General features: G+C 43.7%; 1 protein-coding gene and 1 pseudogene across 7 annotated transcripts in view; both read right to left on the bottom strand.

The window, feature by feature from the left end:
- The window catches only part of PLCH2 (phospholipase C eta 2), a 1,499,317-nt gene that overhangs the window by 315,772 nt on the left and 1,156,711 nt on the right, over positions 1-26,834 (bottom strand). For all 7 annotated transcript variants that reach the window (XM_085609277.1, XM_085609254.1, XM_085609273.1 and 4 more), the window contains one exon: positions 21,085-21,178. In XM_085609277.1, coding sequence (XP_085465403.1) covers positions 21,085-21,178 — 94 coding nt within the window. The remainder of the gene's footprint in view (positions 1-21,084; positions 21,179-26,834) is intronic.
- Positions 6,219-7,158, bottom strand: LOC146868195 (putative divalent cation/proton antiporter TMEM165 pseudogene; annotated as a pseudogene).

Here is a 26,834-nt window from a genome sequence, read left to right on the forward strand (position 1 = left end):
CAGTTCAGACGAGTAGGCCCTGAATTCTGCCATCAAGCCTTTTCCTGCTTTCTGCCTCTGAAAGCTCCAGTCCGAGCCCGCATCTGTATCCATGAACTTTGTCCTACTCCCTGCGCGGCTAACAATGCCTGATCCGGCCCGTTGCCTGCCAAAAAACTGTATTTCACCTTCAAGATTATCTGCTCCGCTCCTCATCCGATGCATTCCTGTCTAGTAGTTTAGGTAAACATTCTTCCAGCTACCGAGCAAAGGGCTAGGCCTCACTGTCCTCATGCAAATAATTCATAGCCCCGTTACTATGGAGGATTCCTGCCCCCTCGCATCTCATGTAGACACTTAGACGCTTGTACACGCACTAACAGTCAGTATAGAATAGATTCCGTCCGAGAGACCTTTCCTTTTGGATAATACAGTTCTTTAAACATAAGATATTAGATATGATTTGGGATTAGGTTGACATGACCCCTCAGACTTCTGTCTCCACATGTAGAGCTAAATGTCAAGTCCCCTTCACCCTCTAGTTGCACGTCAATCACACGTCATGCGGCTGCGCACGCATCTCTGCCAAGTATTTCTGCTGACATTGCAGGATTCTTTTATGGATCCACCCACCTGTGACATCATGTTTAATGACGTTTTTAGTTTACGCCTATGTTTACGCCTATTTTCATTACGTATGTGTAGTATTATCTGTATTATCAGCTGTTACGCCTCCTGCATCTGTCTTAATGTAATGCTTTTCATATAAATATCTTTACTTGTCAATAATGTATTGCCTTCCCTTCCTGAACCCTCGTGGTGATGGAATTTGATGCCTATGGTTCGAACCATAATTCCTTTGTAGAGGAATAAAGCCTTTCAGAACCTCTAATACCACGGATTCTGCCTCTTATTTATACTGAGTTATTCTTACTAGACTTTACCGCATAAAAAATAGTACCGGTAATAAAATATTTACCACATAAATTGGCGCCCGAACAGGGACACTTTCTCATCTCACGCGCCGGAGGTGCGTTGCAGGCCCGGTCCCCTGCCACAGCTGGACGGACAAAAACGCGTACCCGCAGGATTTCCTGTATCTCCCTCCGGCCAAGCGGGGGTGACTGAGGCTGCGATCAACACCCAGACGAGGCGGTGAGAAGTGCGAAGTATCCCGACCAGAGCCTAGCTGAGAGAGCAAGATCCGAGGTATACAGAGGCCCACCAGGTTCCGAAGTTCCGAGTCCAGTCGAGTCCAGTCCGGTCCAGTTCAGTTCAGTTCCGAGGCCTTCCGTTCCGTGCTACCCGGTGAGTACCGTTGCCGGGGAGGCATTCAGACGTGCACATAGGTTGTGCCGGTCAAGACGGGTTTGGGTACACAAATCCGGTCTGCACTGTTTCAGCAGTGTATCTGTACTGTTTAGCAGTATATCTAGTATGTCTTGCATATAATCCAGTATTATCTAGTGTTAGTATTATGTCAGTAACTAGTTTTCTATTAGTTATCATCGTTCGTTAAATGTTAAATGTTAAATGTTTTAATACGTTCTACATATTGTGGTGTGAATGATTGTTCATTATTGTGTTTATTGTATTAAGTGTGTTCAAGATTAAGTAATAAGGTCTAAAAATGCCGCTCTTTTCAAAATTAAGACAGATCAAAACCAGAAAAGGGGTACTCGAAGAAGCTGTTCCCATTCCGCCTAGGGACACTCCAGGGTACTTTATGTATCATAAACATGGCCTAGATGCCGTATTATTTCTTGATTTATGGGTGGACTACACCAAAGATTTACCAGAAAGTCAGAGATGGCCCGCAGCTGGGACCTGGGATGCAGATTGCATCATGAGAGTAGAAGAAGTATTATGGAAAAATAAAGCCAGACAGTCACAGAAAGATGCCATTGAATTATGGCGTAAAGAATCATATAGACGTACAGAAAAAGCGCTCAGACAGGAAGAGAAAAGTAGGGAGAATTCAAATAAAGCCCGAGAAAGTATATTAATTGAGGAAGGTACCCGAGTAAAAACAGAACAAGTAGATAGACAACGAAACACCCTTATGAATGGTATGTATCCTCTTCTGGCCGAAGGGTTATCCCAGGCCACCCCGGAAATACCGAAAGACTTGACGCCTCCATTACTCCCGATAAAAGCACATCCCAAAACAGCAAAAGACGTTTTCCTTTCTTCCTATTTAGATGATGTAGCTCCTGAATATGCTAATGCTCCGCCACACACGCCGCCCACCGATGGTGCTCAACGCCAAGATCATCCGTCTGTATCCCCGCAACAACAAACTCCTACGCACTTTCCCACAGGTCCATCTGTTTCTACCGCTTTTCCTACATCTACAGTTTCTATCTTACATCCAACAAATCCTTTCGTGCCTAGCACCTCAGACGGTGCGACAGGAGGTACGACAGAAATTTTTGCCACGCCACCCCGAGGAAATAAATTATCCCTTAGAGATTTAGCGTACGAACGTACACCCCAACTAGCAACTTCCGACATGTTTAAAGAGCATCTAGTGGATTGTAGATATGATCCTGTACCCGGTAGACGGGACGGTATGCTGCTGTCATCACTACGTATACGACGAGCTTCAAGGTATTTAGCGACGCTACCAGGAATGGTGGCACATTTAGATAATATATACCACTTTGTCCAAAATCTAAAACTCCAAAAAGGGGTGAATAAAGTTGGTCCAAATGGCTTGAAATGAATGGAGATACATTAAAATGAATTTCAACACAAAAATCAAGGCGTTTAAAAGTTCGCTTATTACGCAGGTTAGAATGCAAAATGTATAGGACTAGGATCCCCTAATGGCTTTTACATATACCTAAATTTAGAGGGAGAGCCAGTCCCTTTGATGACTGCACCCAAACTGCACCTAAAACTCATCATCAAAAACCTTCTGAAAGTATGGTGCTCGTGATAATAACTCATCCAAGAGGGCTGGAGACATGCCATACTTTTCAAGTATTCACATGAGAAATGACAAATTCTAAAGGTGAATTTTAGTCAGATCGTCATTATCCAGAAAATCTACCCTTCTGAACCTCCTTGAGAAACTCCATCTCTTCTACCTCTGAACCAGAGAGGCAGAGAAGGCAGCTGAAACATCATGAAAGAAAATGAACAAAATAAGTGCAAAGGTCCAAAGTTTTTCTCAGAAGCCCGTCGCTTGCACTGTGGAATGCCGGGAGTTGCCAAATGTCAAGGCTGTCCAGTCTTGATTCCACTTCATTTCTTTTTCTACAACACCCTGTGCAGAGGAGAAGAGGTCTAACAACTAGAGCTAAAGTCTTTGTAACTGGGGGTTCAAGTCCGAGTGTCGGCTCAACATCCTGTGACTCTGGGCAAATCACATAGGGCCTGATTTATATTTGGGCGGATAAGTTACTGTGTCACAACGGTGACATATATTTTGTCCACCAAAATATAAACCTAATTATATCCTACAGGATTTATATTGCAGCAGACATCATATCCATCACCGCTGTGATGGAGCAGCCCATCCCCCGAAATGTAAATCCGACCAATAATTTCCAAAAGCCTTTAAAAGAAAAAAAAATATTCTGACCTAGTGCAGTGTAATCAGGTGCTCATGTAACGCGCACCAGTGCTATTGGGCTGAGCTGACGCTGCACAAAGGTGCAAAATATAATACACTTCCTCTCTCTTTAACACATCACTGCAGGTCCTTTTCATTCCCGCTTTTTATGTTAGACACTGTTTTCTTTTGCTTCTTCCTTCTTTCTCTCTTTTCTGTCTTTCTTTTTCTTGCTCTATGTCAAAGTCAAATGACGAAATAGAAGGCCAAGTCCAGAAAAATAAGTCCCAGTCTCCAAAAATGATTGCTAGAATTTATAACCTGCAAACACCTGCAAAACCAAGGACTGGTTAGGCACCTCTGGCCGGCTCATAAAGGCCACATAACCAAAGGTCAAGAGCGTTCCGTTTCTGCTACAAATTCAGGGATATTTAAACTCGAGTTACATATTTTTAATACCGCTTGATTAAAATTGTTCTTAGTGTTCCACGCCTTAGAAGCAGCAACAGCTCAGTCCAATTTCGATTTTTAATGTACAACCCAGTGGCGGGGACATATGAAAGTGGTGAGGCGTAAAATGATTGTTGCAATGCGGCGAGGGAGTGTAGCGAGTGAGCCCAAACAACCAAAGGGGTGCTCGGGTGGGTTCTCCGCCCAAGAAAATTTTGAAAAAAGAGTGGACAAATGGTGCATTTTCAAGCAATTTTGAGGAAGCAACACAATTGAATTATTTCTCATTTAAGAAATTGCCAATTTTTATAAGCTACAGAGGACAATCTTTGAGTATGCTGATGTTATCATTTGCCCACATTAACTTTTGAACACACTAATACACTTGTAATGGTTTTGCACAATATAATAAACATTTGCTCTTGCAAGGCAAGCAAAAACACTCATAGGGAGCACAGAGGATTATGCCCAGGACCGGCGTCTTATGCACACACGGTCACATTTTCCACTTTGGAGTGGCATTGCACCTTTCCGCACAGTGGAGTCTGGAGCAAAGAGAGAGCTTCTTTGGCATAGGCGCCACTCCTTTGTCTATAGTACACTCTAAGTCCCTCGAGGAGAGAAAGAGCTCCCTTTTGCACATACATTGACACCTTAGATGAAAAGTATAGCTCTTTTGCATGCTGAGACCCTATTAAAAAGATAGATTTATCTTGTGACAAGTTCACTGACTGACATCATGGAGAAGAAGGAACTGCTTCCTTGCGCATACCAATAACACCCAAGAGGAGTGGCAAAAATGTTCTGTGCACCCAGTAGGAGAGCTAGAATTCCCCCTGTGGACACTCCATGCGAGGCCCATTTTTTAAGCTTACACAAATATTACACCTCCGAATAACTCTGTGATCACACTTCACATGCCATCGTAACTGCGAAACGTAATGGCCAAGTACTGTAAAAATGACTTTGTATAAACAGCTCGTTCGAAACAGGGCACAAGAACACTACAAAACACAGTGAAACACAGTAAGCAGTTATCATCGCCCCGTTCTCTAAAAACTAATTGTGCACACATTCAAGCCATCTTCAAGTCCTCAGAAGGGTGGTGGAGGAAGGGAACTTTTCTGCTAGATAGGTTATGTTGACTCAACAAACACAAGAGCCATAGTGCCAATTGTGTCAAATTTCTAGTAATACATGTCTTGGTATTCAAATACATTGTTTTTAGAATATGTATGTCAAGAACACAAGGTCATGTTTATGTATTTGATGAATTCTCACGTACAGCCAGTTTCAGTCTACTCATACCGCCAATGCTCTCTTTTCCATAAATTTGAGTTGTATGGACAGAAAGGTGTAATGGACTATAATTTTACAAATAAAACATACCTAGACTGTGCTGCAGTAAAAGAGAGAGCCCATCAAACAGCTTTCAAGTAATTCATATACTACACGGCAAAGCCAAGAAATGCCACTGATGGATAGGGTCAAGAAATATATGGAAAGGCTGAGCTAGGCTAATCGGTAAAGAGCAAAAGTTGTCATAACAAGAGAAAACAGAAAATATGAAATTCATCACCTGTGAATTGATTTCCTGCATGTTCAATATGTTTCACCTAATACCCGACAGAAGTTTAGTGTTCGGTGACTCGACAAGCTCAGCCCTAAAAAATGTATGTGATACTTTGCAAAAAATAAGGTTGTCACTTTTTCAGAGACTGCAATGTAAGTACTTTCCAGATTATATTTCCAGAATGTCTGAAGAAAATATACAAATACATCTGGACTTTTATAGCTTTCCATTACCTCAAAGGAAAAATAGCATTTTGTCAAATATTGACCACTTAAATATTGTTGTATTTATTTTTACCAACAATATAAAAGAAATAAGCACAGTATGGCAAACATTTTTAGGTAACATTGTGGAAAACAGAAGTGGAAGAACATTTTAAATCATTCACTCCAAAACACTACTCACTACCCTCTCTTCCCAAAAAACACAATTAAAATCAAAACAAACACTCAAGTCCTTGCACTTTCTTGTTTTGCAGATAAGTGAGGAACTGACAAAGGCTTTCAATACAAAAATCTGACTGGCTGTACAGCATTTCTTTCTCGAACCATTTCTCATATAAGTAAAGTACGTTATTGTGCACAGTATATACAGCAGTACATTGTAAAATGGGTGTCGTCAAGATCCTAGTCCACGCAACATCTGAGAACAAGTTTGTTAAAATCCAGACTCCGGGCTTATAAACAGTGCAGAAAGCGCAAACATGAGGAAAACAATTCCACCAACAATGGTCCCAGTTCGTACAGACTCTTTTTGCGCTATCATTCGTCCTCCAATAACTGCTAAATCTGTGCACAAGCAATGTTCTATCGTTCCACCAACTGCCAAACCAAAGGGATCCTCTCGAGCAGCCAAAACAGAAAACAATGGTTGTAAGCTATGAATGATGTACTCTCTCGGCTAAAAATGTGAAAGTAAAGGCTTGAAGAAATATTGGAGGGATAAAATGTTGCCACTTTCTCAGTCCAGAACTTGTGCTGCCTTTCATTTCTACATTTTCGGGCTCATTAAGCAATTTTGATCTATGATATTCTTCCTTTTTTCTTTTAATTTCTGCTTGCACTTCCTCCAGCTCTTCTTGAACTTCGTCAGGGCTCATCTTCAAACCTTCTAGAAGAATCCTTAGCCCTAAAATAGCAAACAGCTCCATGGACACATAGTATGTGTATAATGTAGTTGCGTAACCAAATAAAACTGATAAACATGTCATCAGGCCTAATGCAAGCATAGCACCTGCCAAAACAGTCAAATGATTATAGCGCATTGCCATGAAGCAGCAATGAAGAAAGTCTTATATCCAAGTTCCGAAACAATGATGACGGATACAGTGGCCACAAATGCATGGATAAATCCCAAGTTATCTGTGTTCGGAGTGTCTTCTTCTTAATGGTGCAATGGAGGATGCAGGATGGGCACTTTTTTTGCGGGGCTTTGCGGGGGTGGCTCGCGTTTGTGTTGCAGTCGGGCAAGGGGGTGGTTGTGGCTCCTTATTTCCGTGTCCCCCATCGTCATCTTCTTGAATGGTGATCGCCAGCCCAGGCAGCGTTGGGAGTAGCAGGAAGAGGAAGAGCAGGACCGATATGGGACGAATGTACATTTTCTAGGCCATTTGCGAGACTGCTCCACGGCAGTTCTCAATTGTTAGCCTGGTAAAAATGGGATTTGGCTGGTCTTCGGTTGCTATTTGTACAGTGCCCATGCTCTCTTCCTGCAGAAGTGCGCGGAGGCAGCAGGCCAGAGAACAGAGCAGCCTCCTCGACCGGTGGCAACACACAAGCAATCAAGTTCCCACCGGCGCGCAGCGTAATTTCCAGCGGTATGTTTACCTCAAATATCTATGAAAACATACAAGTTTCCTTAAAAAAAAAGTCTTGTTCGCGCTATATAAAACTAAAAAAAACAAATAAAATATAGCTTTAAAAAAATTCCCCGACTGGGCCTTACCTGGGCTGGTGAACTGCTGACTCCTGAGTTCACTTTAGTCCTCCAAGTCCAGACAGCAACCTGCTTCCATCAAATGGCTTCCTTCCAGTAAGTTCCACCATCCACTGGAGAATGCAGACTCACGCGCGGCTTAGCGATACCGGGCTTGGTTTTCAAATGCCCGGGGCTAACTTTGCCTCCACCCCATCAGGGGGTGGAGACAGGGCCCTGAAGCAAGGTCTTTGCCGAGCTGATGACATCACAGCCTTCAGGGCTGTGAGGTTATCAGCCCAGCAAACACTTAGGCTTCTTTGGGCCGCCCGGGGAGCATTGCAAGGAGAGTGAGTCACGTCATGTGACCTAAAGTGAATCCAGACTCAACGGCCACTGTCACGGCAGCAGTATCGGTGAGTGGGGCAGACAGTGCCCTGTGTTCACTACATGCAGTGTATATCTTATTAGGAAGACTACAAAAAACTGTTATTTTTTTTATTAAATAAAATATGAACATGGAGCACTTTTAATGATTGTAACGGTGGCGGAGACCCGACGCCCTCGAGGAGAAACCGCCACTGCTACAAACCAAGGACAACACAGTCTTTACAATTCAACCAGTCAAAGATAATTGTTGGTTGCCAAGCCACCCTGGCACTGGAAGATCAGATAGGACTGAGTAGTATTCAGTCGTGACTGAAGATCTCCTGACCAGGATGATACAGTGATATGGAAGCTTGATGAATGATTTTTCACTATACAAAATCTAGTCACTGCAAGTTGCTGATTAGTAACAATGCTTGCAGCTTGAGGCTATCATCCCACCAGCTAGTAGTTACAAAAGAAAGTTTTTTTTTAATTTTGTTCATCGACCAGGAGAAGAATCAGTATAACTCATGATGACGTCATCCACAGGCACACATTGCACCACTGTGTGACCACCAAATTCAGATTCTATTGCCTCCTATCGCATTCGTAAGCATTCATGGGGTTGTAAGAAAAAAGTACTCGGTGAGGGTGAAGGAGCGGTGCAGTCAGTGCAGGGTCAGGTATGCTCTGCGGGGTCAAAAGGGGGGAGTGTAGCAAAGTCCAAGGGGAAGCATCACGCGATACAACTGGGGCTCAGGGGCAGTTGAAGCAGCACAGGGAGCTGGAGATCTGGGTGGAACAGAAAAGGGTCTGGTGGAGCAGTGCAGGTTCTTGGGGGGAGTGCAGGATCTCAGGAAAGGGCAATGGAGGGTGTAGCAGTGAGTGTGCAGGGAAGTAGGAGCAGCGACACAGCTTCCAAAGGGATAGTGGATGTTATACGTGAAGGGCAGTGGGCAGTTCAACTGCTGGGACACAGCTAGAAGTGCAGAGTCTGAAAGGAGCAGGGCAGAGTCTAAGGGGGAGTACATGGTCAGGGTTGGGCAGTATAAGTGCCAGAGAGAACAGGGTGGAGTCCGATGGGAAAAGTGTAGGGTCCATGAGGGAAGAAAATGAAGGACCCATGGGGGAGGAGATTAAGGTCTGTGGGAGCTTCACACGGTCTAATGGAAGAAGTGCCTGGTGAAGTGGACAGTACCAGGTACATAAGGGCAGCATGGGGTCCGGTCAAAAGTAGCACCTGGACAAGAGGGAGCAAGACAAGCTTCAGGCTGGACCAGTGCAGCATCAAATGGGGATCAGCCCAGGTTGCATAGGAAGGGTGTAGACTGCCTTGGGGAGTAGTCTACAAACCAGGGTGAAGAAGTACAAAACACTAACCCTCTTAGGAGAGGTCCACCTCTGCCAGTAGCATCCAAACTTCACTCTCAGGTTAGACCACTCGCAGCAGCACAAGCTTCCCTTACTTTGCCAAACCAAGTACAGAACTGGATCTGTACAGCAACCTTGCCTCTCGCCTGCACTGATCTTAATCACAAGGGCCACAGGTCATCATCGGGAAACAGCATCTACAACACGGACGGAACCGCGCGTTCCGTTACCACGCAAGCATTACCAAGCTTGCCTTTGCCAAGCAGATGCATGGTAAAGGCAGTCAGTGCTCTGGATTCAGAGAGGATGGGCGGAGAGAATGGAAGGAACAGGAAGGATCAGGACAAGAAGCATCAGGACACGTCTTGGTAAGTAGGGCTGGGGGCTGGGTTTTAGGGCTCAGGGCGGGGGTGGGGGGTCGGGATGTTTTTAATCAACAGCCTATGCAACATCATCGCATGGAATTGATAATGGTTGAAGCATAGTGAGTATCCAGGAGGCGGGACACAGGAAGCCCGCCTGGGGCAATATCGTTGTCTCTGAGGGGTAACAGAAAACATTCATCGGCCAAGCTCACAGAATGCTAGGGCAAATACTGTGGGTACATTCCCCCAACATGGACGATTTCACTGTCTCTCCCTGGTTCTGCTGCAAGACATGATGCATGGGCTTCAGATGGGACAGAGGGTGAGAGGGAGTGAGCGGAGTCCATGCTGGTGGCGATAGGGGCCAATCCCGTGCAACGTTTGCCCAAAATCTTTAAACAAGCATTGTTCAGCAGGAACGGTCTGACGAGGATTGGTTCTGGGGTCAAATGTTAAAGGAGAGAAGGATAGTGCACACAGACAAATGAGCATACACGCACATTCTATACTCTTATCTGTGATATCTATTTCTCTTTAGATCCAGGTGGCTCTGCCATTTCTACAAGTCAAAGGCAAACAGTTATTTAAACGCATAGCTCTGGAAAAAGCACATTCAGGGCATACTGTAGCCGCCAACCCTCTCTGCAAGCCAATCACGCACCCTGAGTAATAGCATTTTCCTCAAGGTTGCTTTTCTACCCTCCCCTTCCCAACCTCCACTAAATAAGCTCGCGCCCTTCTCTTAAGAAGCATCCTATTGAAATAGTCACGGCAGATGCATTACCTTCTGCACGCCCTCCGAACGTGGTCGAAGCACCTCATTCACTTATTCTCCATAGTTTATGGCGCTGCTGCCTTCATTCGCTGTCCTGCCCCCAAATATCCTCCAGTGAGGATTACATCAAACGGAAGTAATGCGATTGTGCCGCCTGCCACTCGACAAGGTGACCCCTGGGCCCGACGTGTAGAACGTTCATAGTGTCAGAGGCACTGTAGCGCGCGCACTAGGCGAGCCGCGGGTTGAAGGCCAGGCCTGACGTGTAGAACGTTCATAGTGTCAGACGCACTATAGCGCGCGCACTGGCGAGCCGCGGGCGGTAGGCCGGGCTCGACGTGTAGAACGTTCATGGTGTCAGCACTGTAGCGCGCGCACTGGTGAGCCGCGGGCGGTAGGCCGGTAATGGTCCAGCGCTAGACAGCAATGTCTGGCTCTGGTCAAATGCTCGGTTCGGTGGTTATGCCCGCAATAGGATGGGCACACTTAAGGAAAAAAATGTAAATCACAAAATGCATGTAATGTTCACCATAATGACTCATATTATTCAAAATCAATTTCACTGGTTACGTGAAAACCACTTGCAAGGCTAGTCATATGAGATAACAGATGGGAGACCGAACAGGAAATTTCTCTCATGAGATTACTTATCACACAAGGCATTTATTTATATTCTCGAACGAGCTTCCCATGGGTGAAAGGAACATTAAAAATGCATCACCCCCGAGGAGACAAATTCGGTAGAATATGTGTAAACCCCTAAAAAACATAAATGACATAAGTGTAAGATTTCGTAACAAAAATGAATTCCAGGCCTTGCTAGAACGCTTATTGTGGGTGATATAGAAATGCAGATACTTGGACGTGGGGCACGGGACACACTGGCTACAGTGCTGCAGAGGGTGTCCTAGACAAGGCACGATTAAGGACTGAAAAGGGTTGTAGACACTACAAGTCCACAATGGCCTGCTGCTACCTGGCTAGAAGAGTGTGGAGACAGCAGCAAAGGCTGTGAAAAGTTTTCATTCCTTGAAACTTGTCTTGTGGAGTTCCCAACTATTGACCTACCCGTACCTCTAGGAGTTTCCAGCTCTTACTGGTCCCCTATGCTCATCTAGTTATCTATAGCAAATGTTAGTTTGTTGCTAGTAGTTTGAGAGCACCTTTTATCCAGTTGCATCCATTGGTTACCTTTCTCCTGTGAGTGCTTTGAGATCCGCTCGCTTGGGCAACTTGCGTGCATGTTGTACCCACATGTTGTTCTTGCTTAGCTTTGTGTCAAGAGTACACTGAAACTGTGTCCAATAGTAACCTGTGAGCATTTTGTATAAGAGTGCATCCCCTGCTTAGCTTTTCCTCGCAAGTGTATTAACACAAATAATGCTCATTTACAAAGTTCTTGTGAAAGCCTTGAATTCACACAGAAAAACCCTCGCAATGAACTACTGTTCATTGTTTGGTTTTCCTAGTTTTGGGATTTTTTAGGAATCTCGTGTATTGATTGACTGAATGACAGATGGATTTACAAATGTATAAAATGAGCAATTACCTATAGAAGAGCATGTTCCGGTGATTGAAGACCTCCAGAGGGAGTCTACAGAGAAAGTACATAGTTCTTTAGCAATGTATGGAATTTTAAAAGGTTGTTTTAGGTTCGTATAAATTAGGAGAAGAGCAGGCAAAAACAACTGAAAAAGTCTGACCTCCAGTGCACATTTTGTTAAACTTGTGGATGTAGACATAAGAAACAGTGCTAGATTGGAAGGGCCTGGCAGAGGTCAAGATGGAAAAAAAAGATGCCAAACAATTATTTGATGCCCTGATATATAAGGCCTTTTGGCAGAAGGACAGAGCTGTAAAAATGTATTGTTTGCATATATGATACCAGAGGAGCAAAGAAAGATGGGTGGAGATGCTAGCAGTACTGCTGAGCCTAAGAATGCATCCAGTGTTCTGACTTCTGAGTGAAGGGCAGTCTATGAAGTAGGTGGGTGTGCAGTCCTACAAAGGGGGTGTTGCAGTTGTCCAGTCTGGAAATGATAAGTGTCTGGGCCAGGGGCCAGGGGTTTTCTAAAGGAAGCAGGCAATAATGGAGTAATTTTCCAGATGATGGCCTAACGGCTAGATTGGCTAACCTCGTAGCTGGGCACCAGGTTCGAGTCTCGGCAGGGACGCTCAATCTCCTTTGATTCTGGGCAAATCACTTAATCTACCCATGCCTAACAAAATGAATGTGTCAGTCTGTAAAGCAACTAGTGCTCGTGTAAAGCGCTCTGATACCTTCGGGTTGAGTTTGCGCTATATGAAACTCCCCCCACAAAAAAAAGCATAAGAAACAAGTTGAAGTGAGCTTTTTGATATGTGCATCAAAGGTAAGATAAATGCCAAATAATGACCCATTAATTACATGCATTTTAAGAAGATTTGGAGGGGTGACATAGAGAGTCAAGCCATCAATTAGAGGACCAGATGATGGGATTACCAAAAGAATGACTTTAGTTTTATCTGAGTTGAGCCTTACAGAGTTGGTGCTCGTGCCAGCTTGCTACTGAGCATAAATAGCTTTTTAACTGGTCCTGGCAAGAGCCCAGATCTCTAGCGAATCCTTAAATTATATGGCTATTGTCTGCGTCTCCTTAGAGCTTCAGGTCAAAAGATTTAAGAAGGGCTGGGAGAGGAGTCACTTATACATTAAAAGGCTGTGGTCTCAAAGAAGAGCCATAGGATACCCCACAGTTGATAGGCTTGAAGGTGGAGCGGTAATGAGCTAAGGTAACAGCCTGTAAAAAAAAAACGAGTTAAACAAATTGTGGACAGTGTCTTCCTTACACGAAACTTGTCTTTTCGGTCCAGAAGAAAGTCACGAGATACCGCATCAAGAGCAGAGACTTCTCTGCAACCACAAAACTATTCAAGGCTGCACACCCCTAGCATTACCCTGTGGGCGGATGGATAGGAAGAGGAAAAAAAAGTAATGTGGTCGTTCTGCAAGTCTCTGTTGAGGGAACATTTAGAAGATACTGATCTTTTTTTGGTTGAACACCAACGAAAGGAAAGAGAAAAAGATCCAAAGTTTATATGGGACAGAAGGCCTTTGTTATGAAATATTACGGTCGGGTTCTATTCCTCAGAGAAAAGGAGATTTAGAGTGCCAACACTGACACTAAATGTCAATGGTGACACATGATAATTCTCAGAACAACTGAAGCAAGACATGATTATTCATTGAGGGTGGAACGTGAGGGTTGCAATCACTCCCAATGTGGCCCTTGCAATTGCAGTCAAGGTTTGAAAACCATGTTCTAAAACCTGCAAAAGAATTGTGCAGCTGGGGGTCAAAATATATTCCATAAATGGTTAGCCAAAACTTTGTTCGGATCTCCATAGTCATCAGTCAAATTGGATGTCTAAGTTTCCTTCTTGGGAATAAGAATAGACAATGCTACATATACAAGGCTTTTTTGTCACCTTACTCAAGGTAAATTGTGTCCTCTTTCTATTTCTAATCACAAAACAGAGAGCTTACACAGTGACCATCAAGAGCAGTACAATGAGCTTTACTTTGGCAATAAAGGGCTGCTCGGTGCAAAACAGAAGGATCACATTGGAAATAGTATTGTGGTTCATGCGCCACGCAATGGGCTGCAAGGGCGATGCAACTACTAAGTTAGATTTGTCAAGCCACACAAGGCCACCTTGCATGGCCCTGCATGACTTCATAAATCTAGAGTAACGCAAGGAAGCGCAAATCACTGCCTTGCATTACTCTGTGCCAGAAGGCATTCCATGGCTGGAGTGTGGGTGTTCCCACGCATTCACCCATGAGTTTTGTCACGTTCCCAGATTTACCATTACTGGTAGACCTGAGAATGCACCAAAATGCTACACCTCCCCAGGTGAGGCGTAACAAGGAGAAATATCTTTATTTCCCCTCATTCTGCAGCGCACATAGAAAATGGAAAATGTCTCTGAAGATTGTTTTTGTGCAGGAGGTGCCCCATCCTGCACAAAAACAACCCTGTCTACAACGCAGGCACCCTTGCACCACGGCACAAGGGTGCCAGCATTGGCGCTAGGCAACCAAAATGGCACCAGCGCATGAAAAGGACAGGAATGTGCCATATTATGTTAAATACTGCCCATTCCCTTTCTCGCAGTGCAGTGCAGCAAGGTGACTTGTTGCTTTGCGCTGTGTGAAACCTTGATAAATGAGGTCCAAGTTCCCAAGTACATCATGGAAATGACCAAGGAGCAAATTTCATTACAGCTAAAAGATAGGGCTCAGCAAGGAGCAGACCATTAGCATTCTGCCATGGCCGTGCAAGCGAGGCATCCATACTTGCATCAGTGAAACCACCAGAACAGATTGACAAGGCCGAAGAAATGTAGGTCTCCAGTCTCGAGCCAGACAGTGGTGTGTGAAAGTTGAATGCTAATTAGGTTAGCCTATTAACCGAAGCGCTGAGGCAGCTATGCAAAAAGGAGATGCAGAGGGACAAAACATCCAAACTACCACAGATTGCAGAACATTAAACCAGTAGTTCACTGGGGAATAGAGGGGCCACCGCTTGGAGAGCATAGTCAACTAATGCAATTCATCAATTAGTCAACTAATGCAATTGATCAATGAAAGCCTGACAGCGGTATTGGGGATTCTGAGATATCACATTAATTGCATAGATTTGAGAACCAAGCTACAGATAGGAAGGTAAAGTAAACCCGGGTGCTGTTGACTTTACTTTTGTGTATGGAGAAAAAGGTTCACATACATGCACTCCAGTAATCCATTCCTTTGTATCCAATAGACTACTTACATAAAATAGTAGGGGTATTATTACCTAGATGCACAAGGGTAGATTTGCAAAGTCTCTGCCATATGACCGGTTCAAGCTGTTGCACTCTGAAGCATTTATCAGTTTAACACTGTGCATGCAGGCGGATCTGCAAAAATCACGCCTCATCAATATTCATTCGGCAGGGTCCTTTTGTGAATTATTTCAACCAGCTGCAAACGCAGAGACAGAGGCCTGAAAGGGACTACATGCCTCCATTTCGGCTTTGCAAAGTACTATATGTGGTTGTATGACACAACCTCGCTTTTCTTTCCCACGCATTCCTTAACAACGCGGGTGGAACAACGAATGCGTCTGAACCACGCATTCCATTTACAACACAAGTCGTTACAATGACTTGCCTTAGGGGGGCCCTGGACTTTGGAATAGTATAATTTACTATTTAATTCCAGTCCCCGCAACAGCAGGGAAAGAGTTGGACTTTAAAGTCAAACGCCGGTTTACCTAACACATCTCGGTGTAATGACTTGCGTTGTAAACAGAATGCGTGGTTTAGACGCAATCCTTGTTCTGCCCGCGTTGCAAAAGCAGCGCGTTGTTCGGTGGTCATGGCATTCGCTGTTTCCTGCTATATGTCAATCCCTTTCTCACAAATGGGGAGCAGTTGCCATATTAAACAAGAGCTGGCCATGCCATAGGTCTGGCCAATATGTGCTAAAGCATACAAACTCCATTTGCGTATGCCTGTGTTTCTATGCATAACTTTAAAGACCTGATGCAGTAAAAAGAATATCAAAAGGATTGCTTACTTACAGAATGCATGTATGAAGCAAGAATTTGATTTGTGATGATTCATCGTACTTTTGAGACGTAAGATAGTCTCAGATCCACTCCAAGGCAAGCATTCCTTAGAAGGCTGATTGCTACATTAGACAGCCATTAACAGAAAATAACATGAGTTGAGAGAGAAATACTTCCCTGGGTTTATGCAAGACCTACTGAATGTATACAGCTGCCACCCATACAGGTAAGAGCGGATGGGCCGGGTGGGGCGGGGGTATTTTGTCAGACGATGAGGGAAAATTAAATAAATAATATATTTTCCCTCGTCATCATCTATCGAAACCCCCCCACATGGCGCCACCGCTCTTACCTGCACGGGCCGCGGCTGAATGTATGTTGTAAAGCTTTGACAATATTTTTGAAAACTATACATCCAGGGGATTCCAAGTGGGACAACACCCAAATGAATCAAATGTCCTTGTGCTTGCTACTGGGAGAGAATGTCTTATTCTGCAGTGGAGAAGAGTGCAGAAAAAACTGTTGAGTCTGTAGGGGTGAGGATGGGGCCTCATGTTAGTCATGGCTCATTTTTGTATAAACACTTTTTATTCCTGTCATACAGTAGGCTTTCTGACCAAACCATGGGGCAAATTGGAGGCAAACCCAATGCCTCTTCCTAGTGGGTCAGAAAGACTGGTTTGTCCCGTTAAGGGTTTGGGTGAGGCCAATGCCAGAGTGCAACACCTGCATCCCGTGCTTTTGCTCCAAATGGAAAACCCTGGTTTGTAGTGGGCTTTCTACCCCCAAGGGAACATTTTGGACAACCTATCTAATTGGGACAAACCTCTTATATGCCCCCAGGGGAGCCGAAAAATAATATTGCTCCTTCTGGGGCGTGGGTATGGCTCAATGCCTTGTAGACGGCCCCCTTCCTTTGCTTGTTTTGGTACCATTTTGAATTCCCTGAGTGCAATGACTGCACCACTTTCTTTTGATCCGAATGCAAAATCCCTGATGTCTTGTGTGCTCCCTTCTCTCGCAGAGGGCAGATTTGAGGGCAAACTCCTCAAGTGAAACAAACATCTATCTGGCCTCCACCTCCTTTTTTTGTTTTGGCACCATTTTGATTTTTTTTGTATCTATTTGGCTTTCTGACCCTGCAGTAGAAAATTGAGAGCAAACTGCCTCACTGTGACTGTGGGAGCAGAATACCAGGTTTTCCTTTTTAGGGTGGGGTGTGGCCAGTTCCAGAGTGCAACATCCATACCCCATTTCTTTTGCCCGAAAGCAAAACCCCTGGTGTCTAACAGATTTCTACCTCCTCAAGAGACAGATTTGGGGCAATCTTTCTAATTGGGACAATGCTCATATTTGCCTACTGAGGGGGAGAAAGACACTATTACTCCTTCTGGGGCAGAGGTATGGCTCGGTGACAAGATAGAACACCACTTCTTTTGTTTTGGCGCAATTATGAATTTCCTGATTTCTAGTGGTTTTTCTGCTGCCGAGGGCCAAATTGGGGGCAAATCCCCAGACTGACCCAGGGGGAGGGGGGCAGAAAAAGGCTATCCTTTTGGGGTAGGAGTGTGGCAAATGCAAAATTGCAAAGCTGCACCCCTGTCTTTTGCCTCAAATGCAAAATCCCTGGCATCTAGTGGGCTTTCTATCAACCACGGGGTCAGATTTGGGGCAACTTTCCCTATTAGGGCAAACCTCCTATCTCCCCCAGCGGGGGCAGAACGATACTATTGAGGGTATGGCACAATGCCAGGGTAGACCTCTCCCTCCTTTTGTTTGTTTTGGCACATCTGCCCGGGGGTAGGGGGGTGAAAAATGTGTTTGCCTCCATTGGGTTGGGGGTGTGATCAGTGCCAGAGTGTAATGCCCACACACCTTTCTTTTGTCTTAAATGCGAAACCCCTGAGGGGCTGGGGCATGAGGTGTAGTCAAAGACCTGTCACTGTTTGGCCTTTCTGCTAATGAGAAAGTCCGACAATTGCATATAATTGTAAAGTGTATATACAATGTGTGTTTCATTTTGATTTCAATAGAAAAGTTTGATAATTGCGTATAAGTGTAGAGTGTATATACAATGTGTATCTCTTGTTGATTTCAGTGTGTGTGTGTAATACAAAGACAAGTGTTTTTTACATATGGGGTGGAGTCTTGTGGCATACGCAGTGTGTTGCAAGGGTGGTATTGTGCCAATACTTTACACTCAAGCCCCGAGGATAAGCCTGACTGCTCGGTGTCAAGAAACCAGAGGGTGAGTACAGGTTATCAAACAAGTGTATTGTATTCATCCTATTTGGAACAGAGGAGCCTGCCCCAAACTGCTGGGTCCCTTGTGAATCGTAGACTAATATTTTTTCTTTTCTTGTAAAACACGCATAGGAATGCATACCATCACTCCCACACTGTCTTGGTGATACAAGCCAAGGGTTTACGAGATTAAAATCAACCAAAACACATAGATAGCAGAGTATTTAATAGATTGGTGATTTTTTGTAGGGAAGTGCACATAATGAATTGCAGTTAACTGCCAATAACTATCAGGATTCTGTCATCCCGTCACTAGGTGGTGCTCATGAATGGTGAAATCATGCATTTGATCTACCCAAGACAGAACACTCTCCACTACACTGCACACCTTGCCCCACATTCCATTCCAGTCCTAATCTGAATTTTACCATTTTTGCACTGTGGTAAATCCAAACCCTGCCCAGATTATTCTTGGAAGAGGGAGATAGGTTTGCATCATGTTCCCAGACTCCAGCAGATAAACTGAGTCGTTCAGACTTGCTTCCTTGACTTCTCTTACTCTCAACTTCGTATGCACTGCGGTTTTGTTTTTTCTCTTCCTCTGCTTGTGCCTGTTGGCTTATACAGTCCCCTTTTCTCCATGTTCCTGTGTAACCTTTCCTTCATTGGTGGTTCTCAGATTCCTGAAATGTCCTGAAGACCAAAGGTAGGGAGATCAGAAGGCAGGGACCTTTGACGAATGTTTGTCTACAAGGCATGCCTGAATCCAGTACCCTAAGGACATGTTCCTGATCTTAAGGAAATCCAGAAGACCAATGTTTGGCTCTGTATGAGGACTAAAATATGTAGACCGCAGATGCCGGAGTGAATAGTGCTCTTTAGCATCACTTCCTGCATTTAATCTTGCCAAAAGGACCCTCATTAAGGACATAGGCTAGGGACTTTGTGTGGGTAAATTTAAGCTGAGAGCCCCACACACTTTATCAGTGCGTCCTTGAATACCAAGGTAGAAGCGCACCCCAGTAAATTAGGGGCTGGGATTGGACTCAATGATGAAGTATGCGACAAGTAACCCCAGTGGGTGAAAAACGAGAATTGCTCCTTTTGGATTAGATCAGGGAGATATTACTACAAAGAAAGTGGGTTGACCTTTTCTTGATACAAGGCTATAACTTGGACTGCGAGTCCGCTCCATAGATAGACTTCTAATCTCCCCCCCCTCCCCCTCCGAGATCTGATTATCTGCATGGACAAAGAGATTGTCGACGCTGCCGATGAGTCATTCAGTTATAAAAACAAATATGATTGCAAATCAGTTTAAAAAGCTATGTTCCAGTGGAACTGCTCTTTAAATAGCAAATTCTAAATCAATGAAAATAAAGTACCATTTAGCGCCCAATACTGGGGGAAGCAGAAGAGCATGGTGCACGCTTGAGTGGTGGTATTTTATCAATTATTGGTAGTTCCACTGTATGCCAGAACACATAGAGCAGTCTACTCAAGGAGGGAAGGTTCAACGTAAGGTCATGCTTGAAAGCAGTAGGAGGATCGGCTTAAAGGTGGGGTTGGCTGTTCACTCCTTACCATGAGTCCATCACAGTATCTTTTCAACCACCTGAGTAGGTTGGTCTGGACAGGGAAGAGAGAGCTGTTGTCTTTGCTCTCCTTCCTAGGAGACAGTGGACATGTTTTCCACAGTCTCCCCTACATGTGGTTGGAGGGTGGCTTCCTCCACTCTCACCTTGACACAGACTCTTCACAGTCAGTGCAGGGAGCCTGGTGCACAGACCAAGGAGGAGCTTTAGGCACATGGGCACTGACAGGTCATTAGAGCCCACTGACAGTGTAGATAATCTGGGAACATGGACAGGCAGGGTACAAAGCTTGGGGCACCATTGTGTTAAATGGGCAGAGTTTGCTATATATGGCTAGACAGTTCGGATAACTTACAGCACAGAGTGTGAGGGTCTCGTACCGTAGGTAAGGACAGTTTTAGGAACTTGGGAACATGGTCAGCAGTATAAGGAGCTCCCACTGCCGCTGAGGAATTCAGCCTCCAGAGCCCTCAAACCATCACCTTTCACTAGCACCAAAACTCCAGAACCTGCAGGCATCACCGCTCACAGTGCACATACAGGCGATCAACTCATGGTGCACCTACCAGTGATCCACTCATGGTGTACCTACAGGCCATCCTGCTCACAATGTGTGCTTTATGACAAGTAAAGTGTTTTACCTAGCCTATGTGTACCCTTTGACAATAACAAGTGATAATAATACTAGTTGATGATCGCCATCTATGCAAAAACCTGGGCCCTCACTTGTCAACAACACATGAAAGGAGCCCTGTTGCTTTTCTTGATTTTGCCTTTATCAACATTTATATGACTCCATTGATCCTCAAATATGTCGGCATAATGCATAGATATATACATTGCAAGCACAAACACATCCCTTTACACCATTTGTTACGCTTAAGCCACAAATGCACTCCGACTAAATACAAATGGTATTATCCAGCTACCAGATACAGACATTAACATGCACACAGACACACATAGAGGCACACTCCCTGAATCTGAATGAGTGGGAAAGTCAAACTGATGGATTAAACCCATCCCCCCAGATGATACATGGGACTTCCTCCTGGTCTCAGGCAGAGCCCGACTAAACCCAAGCTAATCCCATGCATGCTAAGACACTCCAGGTCTGATGGATTGCTAGAGGGCGTCAATTGGAAATATCCAGTTAGGATTTATCCTGCATTAGGCACTCATGATCAAGAGTCATTTATCAATTAATTGATGAGTGTGCATGTCATTGTTTCCCCTATGAGTAATGATTCAGAGATAATATCCCCTCTGTACATTGTGCGCATAATTTATACATACCGTCAATTCCCAGCACCCCTTGGTTTTTATTTTCGGAGCATGGTTCAAACTTATTCACAACGTCCAAGCAATATTCCTTGGTCACATTCGTCATCTGTGGAAGGAAGCAGACAGCCACAAATGAGGCGGGGCATTCAATGAGATGGTGGAGCATACATCAAGGTGGAGGTGGCCTGGGAGAGAAGAAAAATGAGAGGCTTTGCAACAAGACAGCACCTCTAGAAAGTCAGAAGACTTAGCGGCAGAGTCAACCATGTTAATACCTCTACTCCCAGAGTCATCCATCTTACAGAGACGCCGATCTATTGACAATTCTCTTGATGCCACCCTTGCTTGTGACTGGTATGATGAGACCCAGGGGTGAAACCTGGCACATTCTCTTGAGTACAGAATAGTCTGCAAGACCTGCACTCTTCCTTGTGCTATGTTTATATTGAGTTTATAGTATAACTATATTTTTTATGGTTTTCCTTAAATCGCAAATGAGGAAGTTGCACTAATTTATTCTTCCTCGTTTCTATACCTCACCCTTACTCCTCCAACCATTCACCTTTCACGCCTGTTCTCTCTCATCTCCGTGGAGGATCGAAGTCCCTGGTGCTGATGCGACTTTTTATGGCAGAGATGGTATCTTTTCTGCTCACTAGGACTTCGATCACACGTCAGGTGAGAAGTGCTCCCTGGTGATCTGTGTATATTGCTCTCACCCCGTGTGTACAACTACTGACCAGCCCATGATATGAGCAGCTGGTGGTGGTAGCCAAGCTTAGTGCTGCATGCTGCCTTAAGGAAGCTCCACACGAGGCACCAAGAAAGCTACAGATCATATCACACTGCCTCAAAAATGGCTCTGTTGACAGGAGAAGCAGAAAAAAACCCATATGAAAATATGTATTTTTTTCAGATGCACTAAAAATCCTTGCAGAAGAGTATGTGGCAGCAGATTATAGTTTAGTTGTACAGACCATTTGTTTTGGAACACTGTGTTGGAGACTGCATACTGGCCCTTCACAATAAAATCCATGTAGTCTGTTTTGAATACGACCCCTCATTCCCCTCAAGTGTGAAATGTATGTGGTTAGTATGCTGTGTGTTCATTGGAATAGGCAATCCCTGCTTGGGGGGGGGGGGGGTCACTCAATATACGCCCACTGTAATCGCTAGCCCTGGCTCACACAGTGATCCTTGCTGGATGCAATGTCCCCTGCCCCCTTTCAATGTCACTGCAACGCTCAGCTGACTCTCTAGTGAGCATGTAAATCCAATTTTAAAGTGCAAAGGGTTCACATAAATGGGGATCAAGGCACTAGAGAGAGGTGAATCAGTTCCAGAATATAAACCTTTAGAGCTCAAATGACTCAAAAAGACATATTTCTAGTTTCAAGAAAGAGGAGATCTCATATCCCAGAGTCCCTCGATTGGTCAGCCTAGTCAGGAAGAGATGGGGGTCAACACTGTCAAACACTGCCAAGAGACACAGTAAAAAAAAGAGAACCCACAGCATCCACAGAAAGGTACATCCTTAATTCATCCGTCACTGAAAGAATGCTGCTTTCGACCCTCATCCTTTTATGACATCTGTCCTGCAGCGATCCATGATGTGAGAAGTGTCGATATATGTATTTATGCTGTTGATGTCTGTTAACGTTTTAAAGTAGTTTTGACAAAAATATATATGATATAGGCTGGTGATATGCACTTCTTAAGATTTAATTCGGGGCTTTTAAGAAATGGTTTAACAGTTGCTTTGTTAAACTAGACTACTGGTAGCATCCTTATGCTGCTTCAAAGAAGCAGTCTGGAAATGTGGTATCACAGTATATGAAATCCTCTGTTAGACTACCTAATTCTGTCATGTTTTCATTTATTTAGGCCCAAAGTACCACTGTTGTTGAATCCATTTGATCTTTTGAGTAACCACTTATCTTTCTTAGTTTTATTCTTCAAAATTCCCAAAGTAAGACATTGTTTTACGTTGACGAGTATCCTGTATGCGAAAAGTTCCTCATACTAGTGATCACCTTCAATTTGCTATTAACCTTTAATTAAATACCAACATTTGATACATATCTTCCTGATTTTGTCAGCCTGCCAATGAAGGATGTATTGAATCGGACATTATTTTGGTACATATGTAATTAATTCAGCATCAGTCAATAGCCTTTCTCTAGACTCCACATCTGCTTTCCTTAGTTCAGTGCTTATTATTTTATGAGCTAAGCAAACATAACAAGATGATGGACAGAGTGCTGAAACTTTTCAACCACTGACCCCCAGTCACAGATCTGGGTTTAATCCGTCGTTCCTTTGCTCACTATGCCGCCAAAGTTTGGACCCAGCCATATGTAAATCAGTCTTGGCCCTGCTCCTCATAGGAATAGTCCAGCCCGAACTGCCAGGCCAGTTTCTCCCAGGTTTCGGGGTTTCACCCCGAATCAGCCATGCTAACTTGATTCCAGTGGCACAGCGAGCAAGGGACACACGTCTGGGTATACCCTTTGCCACTTATGGTGAACATATGAAATACAACAAGATGATGAACAGAGCGCTGAAACTTTTCAACCACTCACCCCCAGTCACAGATCTGGGTTTGATCCATCGTCCTTTCGCTCAATATGCCACCCCCAGTTTGGACCCAGCCATATGCAAATCAGTCTTGACTGTAATGGACTGAGAGCACCAAATATACAAAGGCTTTTTTTCAGTGGCAAACATCCTGATTTGCAGACACGGGTCATTTGCACCTGCAAAAAGGCCTTGTGGTATGTGCAAACCACAAATTGGAATTCAGAAACCTGTTACGGAATAGCAATTTGTGTTTGTGACCCAAAAAATAATTTGTATTTTGGAGGGGCGTGTTTAAGGTGTCTCTTTCAAATATCGATTTGCAGTGGTATGCATTAATATTTTATGACTGAATTGCAGTCGCAAAACAACATTTTACCGAGTACTGAAAGAGAGTGGGAAGGTATTCACAAATGGAGAGATGATTCCTAGGGATACCGTCCTCTTTTAGAATGTTGAAAAAAATATTTTATGAGTAGGTAGTGGTCCCATTTTTTTACACAAATGTATTATGTTTCCCATTAAGGGAAAACAGGCTGCATTTTTTTTAATTGCCTTATTTAAAAGCAATCACAGACATAGTGGTTTACTGACCTCAGCAGGCCACCGTCGCTGTGATGGCTGCAATTCCTAGTGAACCGCAGTTTGCGACCTACCTCATTAATATTCAAGAGGTGGGCCAAATTTTGATCCATTAGGAATACTGGCGACAAATTCCACACATCTGTCCGCAGGTTTGTTCAGTGTCTCAAAGAGGAAATAGTTAATTGTAAGGATAAAGTCCACCATATCAGTGAGCAGACTAGTATGATCATAATATGAGGCAGATTAATCATTTAAGGAATAACATTGAGCATTTGAGCCATATTTAATCTGATTGCTCGTAACATGCTTGTAACTAAGATGTAATTGGGTCTTTTGCATCTTGTACAGAGCATACAAATAAGCCAATATGGTGTGAAAGGACTGTACAGATTCAGTGGAAATCCTAAACATATCAAATGGAGTCTTAATGGGTATTAAAAAAGAAACAAATAGATTTTATACTAGATCTGGGCAGTAGGCATGCAGTCAGGAAGAATAACATTTACCGAATCAGAGAGCTAACGACTAACGACTTATCCGTGATGAGACAAATTCTGTACCAATGACGTAGTATACTCTTTAACATCATCTTACTTTCCAGTGCTGTATTCTCTTTAGTCTCTAATCACAACTCACATCTGAAAAATAAAATGCTTCTTAGCTTCTAAAATGCTTCAAGATGACTTTTGAATGACTATATTGCCAACTTTATCTGATTGGCGATTCTAATTGTCCCATTTTTCTGTGTATGTGTCATGTTACTGGGAGGAAATTCTGTCTAGTGGCTAAGCTGCCAACTTTGGAAGAACTCAGCCTTGAACTTGAGTGAAAATCTCGTGCTTCCGGAGATATTGATTAATCTACCTGTGCCTTTTTAAAAACAAATATAACTAGCAGATGCACATCCCGTTTTGTATTGTGTCCGAAAACCTCCCATGAAAGTGCACCTGATGTGGCTCACATTGATTTGCAAGTATTCATACTAAATTTTCATAAAAAAGGATTACATTTTGCTTTACAGCTATTTGGCTAGAATTTATACCCCAATCTAAAGTCACTTTTATGAAACCCTATGGACCAATAAATCAAATCTCATAGCAGGTCAGACACCGCCTCATCGTCTTCTAGTTGGTTTATAGTAAGAAAGGTAATCCAACAAGTAGTTGACAATTCACACGCTCATTATTTAACGGTATTTTTATTTTATTCACTACAATATGAAGCTGTTGCTTTCATGTATTTCGTGTATTCAGAATTCTAAACCATTATTCTTATTCTTGTTTACAGAGTGATCTAACATATAGAATTCTCTGTTCAGAAACCTATTGTCTGTTGGTATTATAATTAGGTTTCAAAGGGATGTTGGGGGATGTAGTTCCCCTTCTTCCACCACAGCATTTTGTTTGCTTCTGCCTGTTGTTCATCCTTTCATTCTCATTGCCAGAAATACAAGTATGTTCTCAACAAAGCCCAGTGCTTAATTTGTAACATAACAAGTGCCAGGGCTCTGACCAGGAGGTCACTGCAGCTTGCACCCCTCATTGACCTGTCATCACTGTGAAAACAACTGCTAACCATCTCTCCCGTCCTTCAAGTGCGACAGTTCAGAATATTCCAGGTCCCCAAAGCTAAAGGAATAGCTGGGGAGGCAGGTATTAATAATTTTAATGTGCATTGTATCCATAAACATCCGTTGTTATGCTCCTCCTTAAATTAGATGAGCAGCGCCACCATTTAGCAGACTGTCATAAGTGCAGTGTTGACAATTAAATGCTGGTGCTGAGCTCCGGAAACCGATTAAGTGGCGGAGCGGAGCAACGGAAAACACCGGCTCATATTAAGCACTGACAAAACCACAGTTCTCTGTCTTGACGAATTTAACTTCCCATTATCTAACAAGTGGCCATCAGTGCAACTGGCTGAATCTGCTCTTTGAGCCAGGGGAAACAGCAAATACCCCGACGCCAAACAACGCGGGCGGAACAACGAATGCACCCGAACAGCACATCCCATTTACAACTCAATTTGTTACAACAACGTGTTAGGTATAGCTGCGTTGGACTTTAAAGTCCAAGGCTTTACCTACTGTTGTGGGGACAGTAAATGATACTATTCCAAATTCCAACGCCCCCGTAAAGCAAGACAATGTAATGACCTGCGTTGTACATGGAATGCATGGCTCAGACGCATTAGTTATTATGCCACCGTTGCTAAGGAAGGTGTGGGAAAGTAAAGCGTGGTTGTGTAATGCAACCTTGAGTCAGGTGTTTCTGTATTTGTTTCTTAGCTTTAAAAAAGTGATCATACTTTGTGTTAACTCAATAATTATGCTCTGTTCCTTGGATGAATTTCTCATGCTTAAAGCTACTCCCATAGATGAATTTCCCTTGCTTACAATTACTAATATATACCCTCTTGTTGCTTTTCCAGACTAGTTTTCACATTTGTAAAACTCACATGAGTGTTTGTCCCTCGGTGGATACTGAAAAAGCAGTTAGACTGAAGTCAGCATACCTTCAGGCAATCTTCTGTAAATACCACTTTATTGCCTTTGCATAAGAGGTGCTAAATTTAGCCTCATTCATTGTGCTTGCCAAATT

This window comes from Triturus cristatus, chromosome 1_2 (assembly GCF_964204655.1).
Source record: "Triturus cristatus chromosome 1_2, aTriCri1.1, whole genome shotgun sequence".
Taxonomy (NCBI): Eukaryota; Metazoa; Chordata; class Amphibia; order Caudata; family Salamandridae; genus Triturus; species Triturus cristatus.